Source organism: Oryzias latipes, chromosome 20 (assembly GCF_053564925.1).
Source record: "Oryzias latipes strain Hd-rR chromosome 20, Olatipes_Hd-rR_3.1".
NCBI classification, from domain to species: Eukaryota; Metazoa; Chordata; class Actinopteri; order Beloniformes; family Adrianichthyidae; genus Oryzias; species Oryzias latipes.
Window position 1 is genome coordinate 27548746 of NC_136256.1, and position 17432 is coordinate 27566177.

A 17432-nucleotide genomic window follows, 5' to 3' on the forward strand; every position below is an offset into this window, starting at 1 on the left:
GAAAGCTGCTTGTTTGCATCTGTGCTCGAGGCAGCCAGGAAGTCCAAAACCCCAGACTTCTCTGTCTGAATCCTGAAAACAAACAGAATTCTGCCTAAAAAGTTCTGTCCAGCATTTTCCAGAAACAACATTTCTCTGTTTTTTTTGTTTCTCCATTGTCCTACTGAAGCTAAACCCCTTCATGACCCGACCTCACTCATTTGCCCAGTTCTTTTGAAAGTGACAAACCAAGGTGAAGATTGGGTAAGTCCTGCATGTGGGAGAGCTGCAGCGCCCTCTGTGTGTTCTCTGCTGTGCTGAACTCAGCCTTTAAAGGTGCCAAAAATAACACAAAATGATCAATAAATACAGTTATTCAGACTAAACCTATAATCCATCCAGACTTGAACAACAAAACATCAGAAAGGATCAATATGCAAAAAGGTTGTTTTATTAGTCTTTACTATTTAGAAAAATGGAATTATTTTAACTCAAAATCCACTGCTGTTTCAGGGAAACATTAAAGATTGATCTTCAGTGGGATAATATTACCCCAAAAATTGTACATTTATGCTTAAAAAAATCTTAATCCATGATTTAGTATCTTAAATGTTAAAAATCCTGACCAATCCGACAAAAGATGTCCATCAGAAAACTAATATCCATCTGCTGTAGATGTCTACCAGATGGCCACACACTTACTTGTAATCATTGGACATTTTTAGACATCTATTAAAGTACTATTTAAACATTTGCTAGACATAAAAACACTAAATTTTACATCCATCCGTCTTCAGAACCCACGGAATCCCTTTCAGAATCTCAGGGTTGCTGGAGCCTATCCCAGCTGCTGTTTGGGCAAAGGTGCGATAAACTCTGAGCAAGTCACCAGTCTGTTGCAGGGCAACACAATCTCCTTCACACACACTGACTTCTACTCCTAGGAGCAATTTAGAGACAGTAAGCTTGTTTTTTTTTGGACTGGGAGTAAACTGGAGGAAATTCACACATGCAGAAGGAGAACGTGTAAACTCCACACAAAACCTGGGCCTGCTTATTGTGAACTGAGGGCGCTGACCACTACACCACCGTGCAGCCTGTAATTACATAAATTAGCTTTATTTGTGTATTTGTTTACAGATGACCAGCAATCTGAAATCTACCAGGGGTTTAAAGGGCACAGAAGCTTTATGAAAACAACAGCCCAACTTCCTGTGTGAACAGAACATTAATTCAGAAGAAGCAACAACCTTACAAATTAAAGCATAACTTGGAACATTTTTAACACATAAATCCCCTAAAATGATGAATCGTTGGCTTGTTGACTGCGAGGACCGACTTGCTGCCAGTCTGAAAGGTGGCGTCTAACACACCTGTTAATGCACCTTCTAAATGATTCTTTATGTTGTTTAATTACCCAGTGGATCCCCAGTTCCATCTGGATGAAGTCCATCTGCTTCACCATCTGAACATGTAGTTGTAGAGTTAGATAAGCTAACTCTTCTGTTTATTTTATTTTAGCAATCAGCTATTGTATCTTATAACTGATTTCATGTTTTGTACAACTAGTGAAGCCAACCCAGACAACCATGTTGTAATAATGGGCTATATAAAAAAAAACTAAATTGAAACTGATTTGAAATGACAATTATCAATTTCATTTTCAAATCAGTTTCAGTCCAGGACATCCCTTGCCTACGCCCAAGTGGCCGGGATAGGCTCCGGCAACCCCGTGACCCCGAAAGGGAAAAACGGTCAAGAAGATGAATGAATGAATGAATGGATGAATTATCAATTTCAACTCAAACGGTTGGCACTTTGGTGAATTAAAAGGTATGCCACCCATATGTCACTACCAACGTGAACGTATCTTTATACTTCGGAGTGACTTATTCTGCGGAAAACACCGTAATTCAAATCATTTTAGTCTTATTTATTTAAATCTGCTTTAAGTCATTATTTTACTGTACCTGTAAAGTCACATTTTTGGACTTTAAACATTGTATAAAGATATTCATTTTCTTTTTAGGTAGTTTTCTGCGTCAGCAAATAAACAAAGTAAAACGTTTTGGTTCAATCCCTAAATACTCCAACCTTTGACTTTAGAGTGTGGGAAAATATTTCCCAGAAAGAGTCATGCATTCGAACATTTTATCATCAACCCTTGTGCTATCCAAGGCACTTTATCATTGGGAGTTGGGTCATCTAGACCCACTAGACAGTGCTTTGAACCTTTTTTCTTCAATGATTTGTGATCTTCACTGGTGTCCATGGATTACATGAAATCTTTCCACCTTTATCCACCTTTGTCATGGTAGGGAGAACATGTCAATGGAAGGGGGGGGGGGGGGGGTCATCTAAGACAGCACAAGGGTTAATATCATACAATGACATGTGGAGCAGTGTCATGTTGTGTCACCGCAGTGACTTCTGGTTCTTTTTCCTCCTTTAGTCATCTACAACAGGCATGAGCCTCAAATAACTTCATGCTGCTTTTGACTGTAAGTGAGGGTTCAAAACCCGGCTGTCTGGTGCCACATTCCTGACGTCTCCTGCAGCTCTCCCAGCAAAAGCTTGACCTCTGCTGGCTTTGTCCTCCAAACAGAGGCCGGTCTGTGCCGACATGCTGGTAGGACGATGCAGACGTCCAGCTGTCCCAACATATGGGATAAGAACTCATGGTTTCTGCAGGTCACGGGGTCACAGGAAAATCAACAAGGGGCAGGAGTGACGGCCCGTGATCGTCTGGAATGACCCGGAGAAGACGATTCTGTCCCGCAGCCGTCCTGGACTGAAGGATCGGATCGTTTTTGCAATTTCTCTTTCTTACTGCGTCTTTGAGCGAAAATGTCACCCCACCACACACACAATATCCCAACAAAATGTGCACACACCTAGTCCTCAATGAAAACGAATTTTTGAGCACACTGAATGACCCCCCCCCCCCTCCCCCAAGATACTGATGACATCACAGCGGGATCTTGTGTGAGATTCATTAAAGAATTAATAATTACACTGAACCAAAACACACAAGTTGGGGACGTCCAAAAGAAGTTTTCCCCTGTTTGCAGATTTTTTACAGGAATATTGTGAAAATGAATAACAGGAAAAACAATGATGTACAATATGAACATGTTAGAAATGTGAGTGTGGTTGACAGAAATTATCTGTTGCCAAGGAAATCCAAAAATGTACTTTTGCCGATTCTTCTGAAAATTACATAAACATGTTCGTCACCTCCAGGCAACCAAGAATTAAAATTGTTCCTATGGAGATAAAACCATCAGAAAAGTCGCCATTGTGAAGATAAAAATGTTATTTATGTGTCACGTGATTGTCTGACCATACAATGGTGCTAACAGCTTTATTTTTTACTTTGGACTGAAACAGAAAATGTTCTATTCAGACTTTTCTTTTTGGAGCTGCATTTTCTTGAGTTGAGTTCCAGAGCGCTAGGAGGGTAAAGGGTTAATTTGCGGCCATGGGGAAACCTGATGCTAATTAGGTCTGAGGAATGCCACATTGTGGTATAGTGGAGCTGCAGCCCTCAGAGTGTGTCAGACATGGAGAGAGCCAGCAGCCAGCAGCCCGCTCCGGATGCCTCTACTCCTCCATAGTCACAGCCGGGACTGTCTCAGACTCAGCGGACCAGGAGCGGAGGATGACCAAGTTTGGAGTCACAGGAGAACGTCTGTCTGGGGAGAGGAAGATTTAACTCCCTCATTTGGGACTCCCGACATTAATCTTTTGCAGACCCCAGAATAGATGCGAGATGTTTTCAGCAGCGTCTGCGCTGCTGCTCTTCTGCGCTGCAGCCGCAGAGATGTGCAGGGGCGCGCACTGCTACGACCCCAGACCGTGCACCGGGGCGCACTGCCCGGGCGCCAGATCCGTCAGACCACCGCGACAGTTCAGCCCCTCCACCAGGGGCAAAGCCGCACAGGCGGAGGGGGATCAGGCGCGCTCGGACCAGAGCTCCACGCGGACGCAAGTGGAAAGTTTCCCAGCGCTTCACGGGGGGCACGGAGACGGAGGCGCGCGGAGAAGGTGCGGCGACGCGGACTGCGCCCCCGCCACGACACAGTCCTTTAACGAGACCCGCCAGTGCCGAGGGATCGAGTGCAGGCTGCCGCAGAGCCTACGAGCAAAAGCGCTGGGAAGGTTTTGTGTTGGAGACGGATGTCCTGCTGCGCCGGAGGAGGAGAGCGTCCCCAGGACAGCAGGACAGCTCCCCCTAGTCCATGTGTCAGACAGAGCCGCGCAGTTCCTGGCAGATTTTCCAGACTTTGGACATTCATCACCGGAACTCGGCGGAGCGTCTCTGGGCGTCCAGCTCACGTGTGACATAAAACCAGGTCTGCATCTCATTTGTCCTACTTTATGCGCCATTTGGAGTATGAAAAAAAATATATTTGTATATCAGCATTTCAGCCCCTGAAAGCAGACAACGACTGCAGATTTGGCAACAAATGGAAACAAATGGCCTAAGCACTTACACACACGCACACGCGCACACAGAGCTGGCGTACATAATGTGCGAGCTGAGTAAACTGCAGACTGCTTTGATGTGACACCAAAGGCAGGGGCGTTTGGAGGGTTCAGGGTCAAGGCAAAGTGAGTTTAAAGGTTTTTTTGTTTAGTAATTTAACAGGAATTCCAGACTTAAGTCTTTACTTACAGCATAAACAGGTGTAACTTTAGAAAACCCCAGAAATAAAAGAAGTTGCCTATATATTGGACAGTATTTTAAGTCTTAGATTTTTCAGCCATTCCTTTCTTTTTTTATATAGCTACAGTCAGGACCATAAATATTTGGACAGAGACACATTCTTTCTAATTTATTTTCTGTACATTACCACAGTGAATTTGAAATAAAAAACTCAGATGCCATTGAAGTGCAGACTTTCAGATTTTATTCCATGAGTTGAACAAAAAGATTGCATAAAAATGTGAAAAACGAAAGCATTTTTTAAACACAATCCCTTCATTTCATGGGCTCATAAGTAATTGGACAAATGAAATAACTGAAACAAACTGGTCATTACTAATATTTGGTTGAAGGCCCTTTGTTGGCGATGACAGCCTGAAGTCTTGAACTCATGGACATCACCAGATGCTGGGTTTCAATTAGATTTTGGCGAAAAATAGCTTAATTATAATAGTTAAAAAAACAGATCAAAAGTTGATCGGAGTGGTTCTGTAAAGAACAGATAGATTTATAGTTTTTCTTTAAGTTTTTTTTGCTCCAGTGTGATCAGTAAATTGGGTTTAAATCTGAAGACTAAACCTAAGTCTGCAGCTCTGTCTTGTTGCAAAGCGTGAATGAAGCCCCATCAGTCATCTGGATCTGTCATCATGTTGTGGTGTCAGTGACATTTCATGGGCCGTCTTGTTTAACTGGGAAAATTCACCCGTACGTCCTCACAGGAGAGAATGAAGTCCCTTCAGAGGATGCCCTCATCTTGCACCTCCAGCTCTCCAAAGGTCAGGAGAAGCTGGTGGAAGCCCTGAGAGCCCAGCAGGTGATCATCCGTGACCTGCAGCAGAAGCTTGCTGACCAACAGGAGGCGCTGCTTTCCCAGCAGCGTCAGATCCTGGACCAGCAGCGGCTCATGTACGAGCAGATGGGCGCGGTCAAGTCCCAGTATGGCCTCCTCTCAGACACCTTCAAGCAGGTCTCCTTCCAGGGCCTGCAGGATGAGCTGCAGAGCTACTTCGAGAGCCACCTGGCGGGACTGCAGAGCCAGGCTCGCAGCCACCTTCGCAAATCCTACGTCATCCATAAGATGGATGCGGACTCCAAGGTGATGGATGCTGTTGGAGAAGCTCACCTTCCCCAGCCTCTGCTGGGCTGTGCCGGCCCGTGTGGATCAGAGGAGTTCTGCGACTTTCAGAGGAGCCCGCCTCAGTGTGAGAAGTGCACTTTGTGCCCACCGGGGTTCTTCCTCATCTCCCAGTGCTCTCCGACGGCAGACAGATTGTGTCAGGTATGAAACGTTCCAGCCCTGGTGTGCTTTTGTGGCAAACTAATGTGGGAAGATCTAAAACGAGCTCGTCGTGGACTTGATGTCTGATTTGAAGAAACTTTCCAGGAAAACTTGGATCATTCAGAGAAAAATCAACCAAATTCAATTTGTGGAATTCTTTCTTAGTTTCGTAAGGTTTAGTTTTTAAATTATTTAAAAAATAATGGCATCACAGCGGGAGAAACCGGCAAAAAAAATGACGGGGGCCAACAATCAAAAACGTATTTCATAATCCACTAAAGAAAACCAAAACACACAAGTCGGGGATATCCAAATGAAGTTTAAAAATTATTATGGGATGGCCACAGGATCTACAGCTTGGCGGCCATTTTTTGTGAAATTTATTTCAGTTTTTCTCATTTTTGCACAATGTGGAAAAAACCTTTTGATTGACTGATTTTTATGAAATTTTCAGACACACATCGTCAAGTGAAGTCTACCCAAGTTTGTTGACCTTTGACCTTGGAAAGAGGCTTCCATCTATATATATCAAAAGATAACCTTTAGAATTCCTTACAAATTTAAAATTCTAGGAATTTCGATCGATTGCCTCCTAACTCCTCGAGCATCATTCGGAAGCCACTTGGGAAAAAAAAAGAAGTTAATTTTAAAGTTTGTTGATTTTGAACAGCGTTAGCGCGGCGAGCTCGCAAAAATGGCGTTCCCCTGTTATGGGATTACTATGAATACATGAATCCTTTGTTCAAGCTGAACAAAACATATCAATATAATTGTATTAGAAATGTGGGCCTGGTTAACAAAAAACTTCAGTTGCCATGGAAATCCCAACATGCTTTTGCTGATTCTTCTAAATATGACACAGACCTGTTTGTTACGTTTGTAGACCAAAACATAAAATGATTGCTATGGAGATAAAAACCAACAAGTAAAGCCCCCATTTTTTAAAAAAGTTTTATTTTTGGTCTTCATAAATTTGTCACATCCAGCTCTGACCAGGGTGGTAGGGGCAGAATGGTAAAATGAGGGGCATGTAGCAGCCGCTCAGCCAGTGAGGTTGGGTCGATAGGGAGCAGCAAGGGCGGGGCCAGGTAGTGCCTAAGGGGCCACTCCTGGTTTTAATGATTTTTTAATTGCAGGACAGAGATGAATGCCTGGAACTGCCAAACATCTGTGGAGAGCGCGTGAAGTGCCTCAACACTCCTGGTGCGTTTGTGGATTTTCTCATTTGTGTCATAAATGCAGACAAACACCTTTTCCTGTCTCATGAATTGTGCCGTTCCTTGATCTTCAGGGGGATTCAGGTGTCTTGGAGTTACAGATAGTGAAGCTCTGCTGGGTTTCTGTGGTCGCGAGTACTTCTACAACCAGGAGCTGCAGGAGTGCCAGGCCTGCTCTGACTGTGATGGAGAGCCCGTCGCTGCTCCCTGCACAGCCGTCAGTGATTCGGTGTGCGGCCATCTGTCCGGGAGCCTTCTGTCCCAGTCCTGGTCAGGGAATGTGGCAGGTCCTTCTGCCGGGACATCTGGAACCCACATCTTCTCTGGCCTACAGCTGAACATACGAGGGAAGGAGCGGAGCGATCTTCTGTCCAACGAGGCGGGGCTGGTGACCTTCCTGCAGCACGGTCTTGTGTGGTTGGATCACAATTTTGCAATAAAGCACAACTGCAGGAACTTCCTTCAGGCAGGGATGAGGATCAATGGGAGCCAGGCAGAGGAGGGTCAGGATCTCAGCGGCATTCGGATCGAACAGCCGGATGGGAAGTACTTCCAAGGGATAAGCGTCAGCACGGGGGTGGAGGTGGAGCCCAACCAGACCCTCACACTGCTGCTGAAGAGTCCAAGCCAACACTGCAATCAGAGCAAGGACCTTCACGTCTTTGACGTCAGCGCTCCATCTTTGAGTGTGCTCTGGTTGTCTCACGACACCGGCGCCGTGGCCATGACAGCTCAGATGTCTCTGCTGGCGCACTACCAGACCAGCTACCGCCCGACGTTCAGCATGACCTCTGTGTCTGACCCCTACGTGATCAGCCTGACCCATGACGGCAGAGCCGTCCGATTCACAGAAAGCGGAGTAGTGAAGTTTGTCCTCCAGCAGGCGCTCTACTCGATGGGTCACACCTGCGTTCGAGAGGGTTTCTCGCTCATCGCCTACACCTCCCAGAACGGAACGGGCCAAGAAGTGATGCGGGCTTTCAAGACGGGCGTGAACTACAGAGACACCTCCATCACGCTGTCCGGCGCCGTCAGCGTGGAGAGCAGAGACACGCTCAGCTTTGAGATCACTTCCCCGTCTCAGTGCAACATCCGTTACTTTGGAGACAGCACCGGCATCAGCATGCTGAGCCTCATCTGGATTCCCTCAGCGGTGGCGTCAGCCTTGACAGCCACGGTGTCTAGAACCGGTCTTCCTTCAGGCGCCGTCAGGAATAAGCCGCTGCTCTTCCAGCAGATCAGCCCCGACACTCCCCAGGTCCACCTGGCCCACACGGGCCAGCCAGGAAGCCAGAAGAACTTCATATTCCAGGAGAGAGGGACAGCGAATGTTGCCCTGAACCTCAAGCTGATCCATTCGTGTAATATCATTAAGCTGACGTTGCATCAGACTGGGGGGCAGCAGTCGGGACCCGTGGCTCAGCAGGTCTCCGGATCCAAGCCTGAAGGGAGCGAGTGGGCCAGTGTTGGACTCAGAGCTTCCCTTCAGGTCCAGAACGGGACGGCTCTTTACGTTACTCTGGACTGCATTCGAGGACGGGTCAACCACATATCACATAAAGGCGGCACCAACGTCTCCATCCTTTGGGTTGCTTTGTGATCCAACACAACAGAACTGTTCCGCACATTTTAACCTACTATGCAAACTTTAATGTTCCATTAGATGAAAAACTGATGCACAGATCACACATTCTATTTTTAACGTGTGCTACATTTCCTGTTTGGACCTGCATCCTTGTACGTGGAATGAACTCCAAGTACTACTTGTACTTCAGGTACTTCAGCTGGTTGAGTAGTGACCAAGTGATCTGTGAATGTGTGGATTTTTGCCATCTTAAATATGAATGAGTTATTTAAAAAAACCCTTTGTTCATTCCTTGCAGGTATTTAGCATTAATTAAATGTGAAATGATTTTTTATTGTGACATTAGAACTCAAAAGGAGTAGTTTGGACATTTTAGAAAAACACTTTTCCTTTTTTAGATGAAGGTTAGTAAGCTGCATGAGTAAAAGTAATTACACTATAAACGCCATGTTGCCAAAACTACAAAATATCCTTAAAAACTTTGAATAGAAATCCTATTTTATTACTGCATCTAAATAAATAAATTTACATATTTTGATTCCCACAAACAATAGAAAATAAGGTTTAACAGTGTATGCGTGACCGATGGCATTTGTTGCAATCTATACATTCATCACAAGATGTACTTATCTTGACTGTAATTTAACATAAAGGCCTTTACAGCAGTGGTAGCAGACCGGTAGGCACAGGTCCATAAGACGGTCAGTACCCGAAGAAATAAAAAAAACCTTGACCTATGTTTTTTCTTTTTTAATTTAACTGATTCTGAAGGAAGTTTTATTTTGAAAAACAACTGGATTCTCCACCACATCCAATTCATTCTTGATGCATGTCAAGTCGCTCTGTCACGTGTCTAGAATCCATGCGCTCCTTTCTGAAAGTGTCTATGCTGAGGATAAAGTTGAATCCCCCAAGCTACAAAAGTAAAAAAAAAAAGTTTATTTTGGCAGAAAAGATTATAACAGGAAACGGAAGAAGAGCTTTTGACTTCAAAATAAAAGAAAGCTTCATTTAACAGACCAAAACCAGGAGTCTTTCCTCATAATTTGGATTTATTCTTACAGTTATTCCCACAGATCAGAATAATAATGCAGAATATTCAGCAACCGGTTGTCTAATGTTACAAGGATGCTTCTAATAAAGTTGCTGAAATGGTGGATTCGTGCTTATTTTTTTTTTATATTTAGGAAATGCCTGTTTGACTTGCTCAATGTGAAGTTTTCATGACCCATTAATGTTGTGCGTTAGCCTCTATGGTATGATAATTTAAGCAAAGATCCATAATGCCGACATTTTACTCTGTTCTTGGTTTTCTTGTGAAAAGCTGGCCTTGCAAATCCTTTCTAATTGCCTCTGAGTGCGTTTTGTCCTCTAAACAATTAAGCATAATGAAGAGTTTGAAAGAGTTGGCAGCAGCTGAAATTCTTCAGCCTCACATCAATGCTCTTAGTGTTTTTGGTGCTGCTGCTTTATTTTTTGCCTTAAAACCAAATAAAATGCTTTTATTTTGTCGAAAAAAAAGGAACTGCAATCATGAAGCTTTTTTGGCAGAGCTCAACTTAACATCCTGAACAAGCAACCCTGATACTAAAAGTTAATCTACAGCACATCTGCATCATACTTTTGGTGTTACGAAACAGATTTGATTATCTATTTCTTAAATGGTTATAAACAAACTTTGCCAAGATGCAACACAGCCCAGTGATATAGATTTGACATCAAACACATCTATCTTGCCCATCAATGGAACAACCTTTGCCTAAAGCAAAACATATACGTTTGTAATAAAAATGTTATAAATATACCTGAAAGTAAATTCATTCCACTGCAGAGGTGCCAAAATTGTACAAAAATCCTCCAAGTTTGGATTTTCCAAACTATTGGTCATAAGCAGAAGGAAATTATTCTTCCATCCATTACCTCCAGGATAACTGTTCTTTGCTGCTTGCAGGAAACAAACGGTTTTGCATCTGGTGTCTGAATTGGAAACAGGTGTTTCAGTGGAGCATGACTCTACAAGTGGATGAAAAAAACCTTAGAGCTTGATGAGTTTCTGAGACGGACAGAGAAAAGAAACAGGAAGTACATAAAGCCAAAAATAAAGTATGTTTTCATTTAAATAATACAACCTTTATTTGGTTTGATTTTTATTAGTTTAAGCTTTCTGTCCTGGTAAGTTCTTCTACTTAACAAAATCTATTTGTTTACATAAAACTCGAATACACCTCGAAATCTTCATCCAACCACAACTGTTCAACCTGACTGATACTTTAAAAGAGGGTACTGACTGTGATCCTTTGAATGCTTCAGTACTAGCCTCAATTACAGTAGCTTGGATCGTATAAAGTTTAGCCACGGTCTTCAGACATTTGGTTGGTCGCATCCCCCATGTTGTCCTGTAGAGGGTGCTCTGTCACTACGGGGTCCAGAGAACCTTCCTAAAGGTCGTCCTGAAGGCTGGTTAGTACTGCCGGCAGTAAGTAGGACATGTTCCCGGTGCAAGGGTGCCCTCTATCACTGCCTTTGCTCTTTATGGACAGAATTTCTAGGCGCAGCCATGGGCCAGAGGGGGTCTGGTTTGAGGATCACAGGATTTCCTCTCTGCTCTTTGCAGAGGATTTTCTCCTATTGGTTTCTTTGAGCCATGACCTCTAGTGTTGGGGCAGTTTGCAGCCAAGTGTGAAATGGCCAGGAGGATGGTCAGCACAACCAAGTCTGAGGCCATGGTTCTAAAAAGGTAGTCTGTAGGTCAGGGGTGGGCAATTCCAGGCCTCGAGGGCCGGTGTGTCTGCATGATTTCCAGATAGTCTTGCCCTACTCATGGCTGATTACCTGGTTCAGGTGTGTCCAGCCAATTAGAACATGCCAGAGCAGGGTATGCTGGAAAACATGCAGGAATGCGGCCCTCAGTGCCCACCTCTGCTGTAGGTAGTCTCTCCACAGGGGGGTGTCGCTTCACTGGCAACATATCCAGTTTTAAAGGGTTAAGAATGTCTAAAAAATTCTTTAAATCTATTTAAAACAGATTAGAAAGAACTGAAAAGAATCTAACCGATCAATGGAGGCAGTGGATGGTTCTCAGATACGTCAACAGGATTTGTCACATCAGATCTCACTGGAACATAAAGTTTTCCAACTTTAGCCCATCATGTTTGTAGAATTCTTAATAAATACAGTATTTCTGGGGTTACCAGTACAGTTCTTACACGTTAGGGGGAGCACAGACACCCTTCCCCATCACATCTACATCTGTTGGGAGTTTGTTTGCTCTCTGAGGGTTGGTATTCGTCTTTTCCTCCGTTAACGACAGGCAAATCCAAAGCACAGCTGGAATCGCTGAACTCTGAGAACATCAATGCAAATGCAGGCTGATAGAAAGTCTTTTCATGCTCACAAACTGTTTAACATAATACTCTGGAAGTGCATCAGTGGCATTGATTGACATTTGGAGCTAAATGTCAGCGCAGTGTTGTTTAATAAACACGTCAGCCTGTGATTTGTGTTCTGAGCGATTCCCCTTCCAGACCAAACCTGGATCCAGTTCACTTTGGTGTTGGCTCCAAAAGGACACAGCTACAATCATGTCTGCCTTAATCAGAAGCGGATGTTAGCCTGGAAGTCAGAGTCTCTTGTCTGCAGGAAAACCAAAGAGGTTTTTCCTGTGTCACCAAAAACCTTTGAATGGATTTCTGTTAAACTGATTACAGGGTGTGAAGCAAAGCTGCTGAAGGATCCTTTTAAAAGAAAGAAAGAAAAGAAGAGAAAATTACATCAAGCTGTTTGAATTGATTTTGATCAATGAGATTTATCTGAAAAATTGTAATTTAGATTTCTATCATTCTTTTAATTAAATTAAAAGGTAATAAAACACAAAGTACAATGAAAAATTAGCCTGAACGTAAACAATGTCAGGTGGTTTCATTAATTTACTGACTTGATAAAAATTGAAGGCATTGTAATCTACTCTAGTTCCATAGAATATCTAAAAGGTGTGTAAATGCAGGTTAGATGAAAAGAACCTGCTTTGTATCAGATGGATTGGAAATTTCCATTAAACACCAGGGTCAGAAGTGGGATTTTAACCCTTGTGCTCTCCTATGAGGTCAAGGTGACCATTGATGTGTTCTCCCTACCATGACAAAGGTGGATAAAGGTGGAAAGATTTCATGTAATCCATGGACACCAGTGAAGATCACAAACCATTGAAGAAAAAAGGTTCAGAGCACTGTCTAGTGGGTCTAGATGACCCCACTCCCAATGTTAAAGTGCCTAGGAAACACAAGGGTTAACAAAAGCTTTGCGTGGATGCTGAACAAATTATTTTGTTGGTAAACTGATCTCAATTATTTCATCTATCATTGGAGTGTTTTTAACTGCGAAAACATGACAAAAAGACGAAAAAAAATGAAACAAAAAACTTTAGTTTCACTTTCTAACTAAAATTATCCTTTTCAGTCAAGTTTATTTATCAAAGTTTTAAATGAGTTTTGATCATTTGAATGATCTTCATGACTACATGCATGAAAAAGATGTCATCATCTCATGTCAGTAAAGACAGAGGCATAAATCCGCAGCACACTCCAACATGCAAAATCCAACACAGATCGTGTGTGTTGTGGTGTTCATGTGCAAAAAGGCCACGGGTGCTCGGCAGAGAGAAAAGTTAAGATGGAAGGAAAAACAACTCAGAAATACACCGATTCTTGGGACATGCAAACCCCAGGATCTACAGAATTACAAAAAGAAAAGGCGAGTACAGCAAAGTGAATCACGAGGGTGTGCTTCAATCCAGAGAGGCAAATTGATGACCTCGTCATTACACCTGAGAGTCCCAAAAGAACAACTCTACCTCTATCTGTTAAGTTGTTTGTGTAACCAGAGTCCTTGTGTGTTGTGTTTACAGAGAATAGGTTGTTGTCTACAAAGCACTCTTAAAGACTTCTTCTATTTGTTCTAATCAGGCCGTTCTTAAAAGAATCCAAAAGAAAACAGCTTCCCATTGAAACTGCTGCAACAGGAGTAAACGGAATAGACGAGTAAATAAGCCAAAAGAAAACCTTATGCATTACATGTATAGATAACATAGAAACACAAGTGGACTGGATTTGTGTGGGAACAATGGTTTCTTGTCTCTGCATATACAGGTTGAAGAAAAGTTCGTCCCATTTGTCATCCTGCAGCTGCTTTTTTTCTACGGACTTCATTTCGCCAACATCGTCATCTCCCTTCAACGCACTGCCAACGATCCGTAAAAATCTCCGTCACTTTGTCCGTCTGTGCCAGAGTTTCACCGCTCATTAGAAAAGTCGCTGATGCAAAAGAGGCAGACAGCTCAGGAAAGAAGAAGGTTGGCTGAAGAAGAAAAAAACAGATCCATTGAAAGGTTGTTTTTTGTTTATTTTATAGCTTCATTTGTGTGTCTTGATTTAATTGACCGTGTCTTTCCAGAACTGAACATTGATTACCCAAAAGGACGTACTGCAACATTTAGTTTTTGTGTTGACTTGACCTTAATCGTTTTTGCGTCGTGGTCAAATTCTAACACAGAGGAGGCGCTAACGAAGGTATGGAGATGTGTGTGTGTGTGTGTGTGTGTGTGTGTGTGTGTGTGTGTGTGTGTGTGTGTGTGTGTGCACAACCATAGTCATGTGAGGATGAGTGCTGCCGTCTGTCTCCATGAAGAGATGGCTGACAGCCCTAATCATGAATAATAAGTTGGCTGAATTTAAGTGCTGGGGTCCCTCTGGTGTTTATTTAAGCAGCAGAGAGATGCTCTTTATTGGAATGGACTCCCTGGTGGTCTGCAAGGTTAATTGCTTTCTCTGCCAGCCACTTGCAGATGAACTACCTCACTGAATGCATCCATACAAATGACTCTGCGCGGACCATGCGGCGTGCACGTTTGGCGCCTCGCAGCACACGATCGTGAATGCTGGGTAACAGAGTGATGTTGTGTAGAAGCTATTAAGAAAAATGAATGCTAATTAATGAAGAGGGCTGGGGAGGCGTGCAGAAAACAGGAGTGGCACTGCATTAACCCTGTTCTGCTCTTGGCAGAGATCACGGAAGCAAAGCCGGATTGAAAATATTAGGAGACAAACAAATTATTTCTGAGTTTTAGCCTGTGAACGTTTTCTTTAATTTAAAGTTATCATGTCCTTAACCCGTGAAAGGAGGGCCTGAAGCCTCATTAAAATGACTTAGATTATATAAAACCTACAAAAATAACTTTATTATAATTGAATCCTCTGCACTGCGGATGATGTTGTCATAGCAACCACACACATTTGGTTTTCCTGGTGTAGAATTGGCATCAAGTCACAAAATTGTCTAATCAAAATGGGACAACAGAGAAAAATATGACTTGAGTTTTCATTAATCTGGTTTCTCAACGGTTTTTATGTTTAATGCTTCCTTTGTACTTAAATTGAGGTTGTATCCAGATTATTCAGTTATTTACATCTTGGTGCAGAGGTGTAGTTAGATGACACATACTTCAATCTACCAAAAGAAATACTAATACAAAAAAAAAGCAATTCATATAATAAAATAAGGAACAAAACTATTAAAAAAGCATGTTAAATACACAAACTTTACACATCAAATAGGCTGTGTTTCCATCACTTGTGTGCAAAACTTTATTCAAAATTCTAGAAATATCGAAAAATTACACTGCTTAAATCCTAATTATGTGAATAAACACAAACTAACTCACGTTATAAGTCATTTAAAACATGACGACAGATGTGAAAAATACTTTGACAGCAGATACATTCAGCGCTCATCATCATCTATCAAAGGAGACGTTGGCGTCTTCTTCGAGCTCCTTAAGCGTGGGAGTGGCTACGGATGAAGCCATTTTGGGAAATGGTGGTTGTTGACTTTCCATAGGAGCTGTGGATCCAATAGTTCCACATGACACACTCAATTTTGGATTAGCTGCAGTGTGACGCTGTGGGACCTCTGGTGGCGCCCGCTGAGCAGTGACCAAGGCAGCCAGTGGTATCTGGTTGTTGGTCACATGACTTTTCAGTTTAAAAAAAAAAAGTGTTTCCATTGCAGTTTTATATGTCAATTTGGATACGCCTCAAAAACCACCTCTTCCAAATGCAAAATCTATTTTAGTATCACAAATCCAATTTGCACAATTTCATGGTCAATGGGGACACAGCTATATGGTTGACGGATGAATGTTTTAGGGTGGACACTTGTTAGGCATTTTTCTCTTCTACCATGGTCTGAGTGAATACTGGATTCGGATTGGCTGCAGAAGTTCTGATTAACTTTCCGGAATGATTTATGGTATTGCTGTGGCCTAAACGCCAGTTGTGCACCGGTGTCACTTGAAGGGGAAAGCACCAAATGGAGGAAACACCAGCAGGACTCCACGAATGTGTCTCTTTCTTTAATTTGCATTTTGGTTTCAGAACAGAAGACTGTCTCCAGTGAGTTAATGAGCATCAGGTCATGTTGAATGAGCTATGAGCAACTAAGCCAAGTGAAAAACCTGCATAGATACAGTCCTTATGAAAATATATTCCTCTTTGTAATTAACTTGCTATATGTAATTTCATTTCAAACAACAAATGATCAAATTTCAAGTAACAGCAATGATCAATCAATCATCAATGAATAAATCAGAAATGGAAAATACATTAAAACGATCCATATCAAAAACAGCTGATAAACAGCTGATCAACCCCCGTTAAGCTCCGCCTCTTACCGGCTGCCTCCCCACTTTCTCAGATGGAATCCTCGGAAGGATTTTGTTTTTCATCTGACAGTCGGCCCCAACCTCTGTTTCTTTCAGCGCGCGTGTCAGATCAACGCTCACCTTTTGCGCGACACCCAGATCACCATGCGCGCGCAGGCGCGCTGACGCGGGCTTCATTGTTTTCACCTGCTGCAATTGACCTACTTTTTAATTTTTCATTTTAAACACGTTTTCCTCAAATTTCATAAATCAATTTCCAACTATTTACTTTACATTCCCATTTTTTGTTATTTTAATTTAAAAACATACGCATTTTTTGTGCAAGTTTAAACCTAACAACCAGAACAACAAAAACTTGGACCACATCATAACTGAAGAAAAAAGATCTCCGTCCTTCGAATGTCTCTATGATAGAGAGGACAGGGTCTCTGTCACATTTTACCATCAATGTTGCCTTCAATTTAAAAGGTTCCTTCAAAACCATTTTAGCCTGGATTTACAGCACACTGCGGTCCTGTGATCCCTGAATCTCCAGCTGCAGCCCGCACAGGCTGTTTACAGAGTAATTACTCCTTCTCGCTCCTTTTACCTGCAGAGCCATCAACCCCCAAACACACGTCAGCTTCTGCCTTTCATGTGTGTTTCCACAGGACAACCTGAGGTCAGAAAAGCCCGTGTTAGGCCAGCGGAGGAGCTATCCTTCACAGAAGGACGTGTGTGTTGTGTGACCTGACAGAGTTCACACTGTGAGATGAAAACGACCAGCATGGTTCAACATCTGGATTGGCTTAGTGAATGTACACACCCCAGGAAATGTTTTGACTGTTTTTAGAGGACCAACAGTCTCTGCAGAAGAAAGCTGCATTCTCATACTTTAGCTTTTGTCACATCTTAAAGTTGTGGGTCTGAAATAAAAAGTATTTGTAGTTCATTGTTTCTATTGAAAAACC

At 42.7% G+C, this 17432-nt stretch overlaps 1 protein-coding gene across 1 annotated transcript; it reads left to right on the forward strand.

The window, feature by feature from the left end:
• Positions 1 to 3498: 3498 nt before the first annotated feature.
• Positions 3499 to 10289, forward strand: nell3 (NELL (neural EGFL like) family member 3). The gene is made up of 4 exons (XM_011489088.4): positions 3499 to 4334; positions 5407 to 5966; positions 7103 to 7169; positions 7258 to 10289. The coding sequence occupies exons 1-4, from the start codon at positions 3752 to 3754 to the stop codon at positions 8781 to 8783; spliced, it is 2736 nt and encodes a 911-aa protein (XP_011487390.1). The 5' UTR covers positions 3499 to 3751; the 3' UTR covers positions 8784 to 10289.
• The last annotated feature ends 7143 nt before the right edge of the window (positions 10290 to 17432 follow it).

Excerpts from the sequence above, each read along its gene's own strand:
- nell3 (XM_011489088.4), top strand. The coding sequence starts at position 3,752 with ATGTTTTCAGCAGCGTCTGCGCTGCTGCTCTTCTGCGCTGCAGCCGCA. Across the intron at positions 4,335-5,406 it reads CACGTGTGACATAAAACCAG|GAGAGAATGAAGTCCCTTCA; the intron begins GTCTGCATCTCA and ends ACGTCCTCACAG. Across the intron at positions 7,170-7,257 it reads GAAGTGCCTCAACACTCCTG|GGGGATTCAGGTGTCTTGGA; the intron begins GTGCGTTTGTGG and ends CTTGATCTTCAG.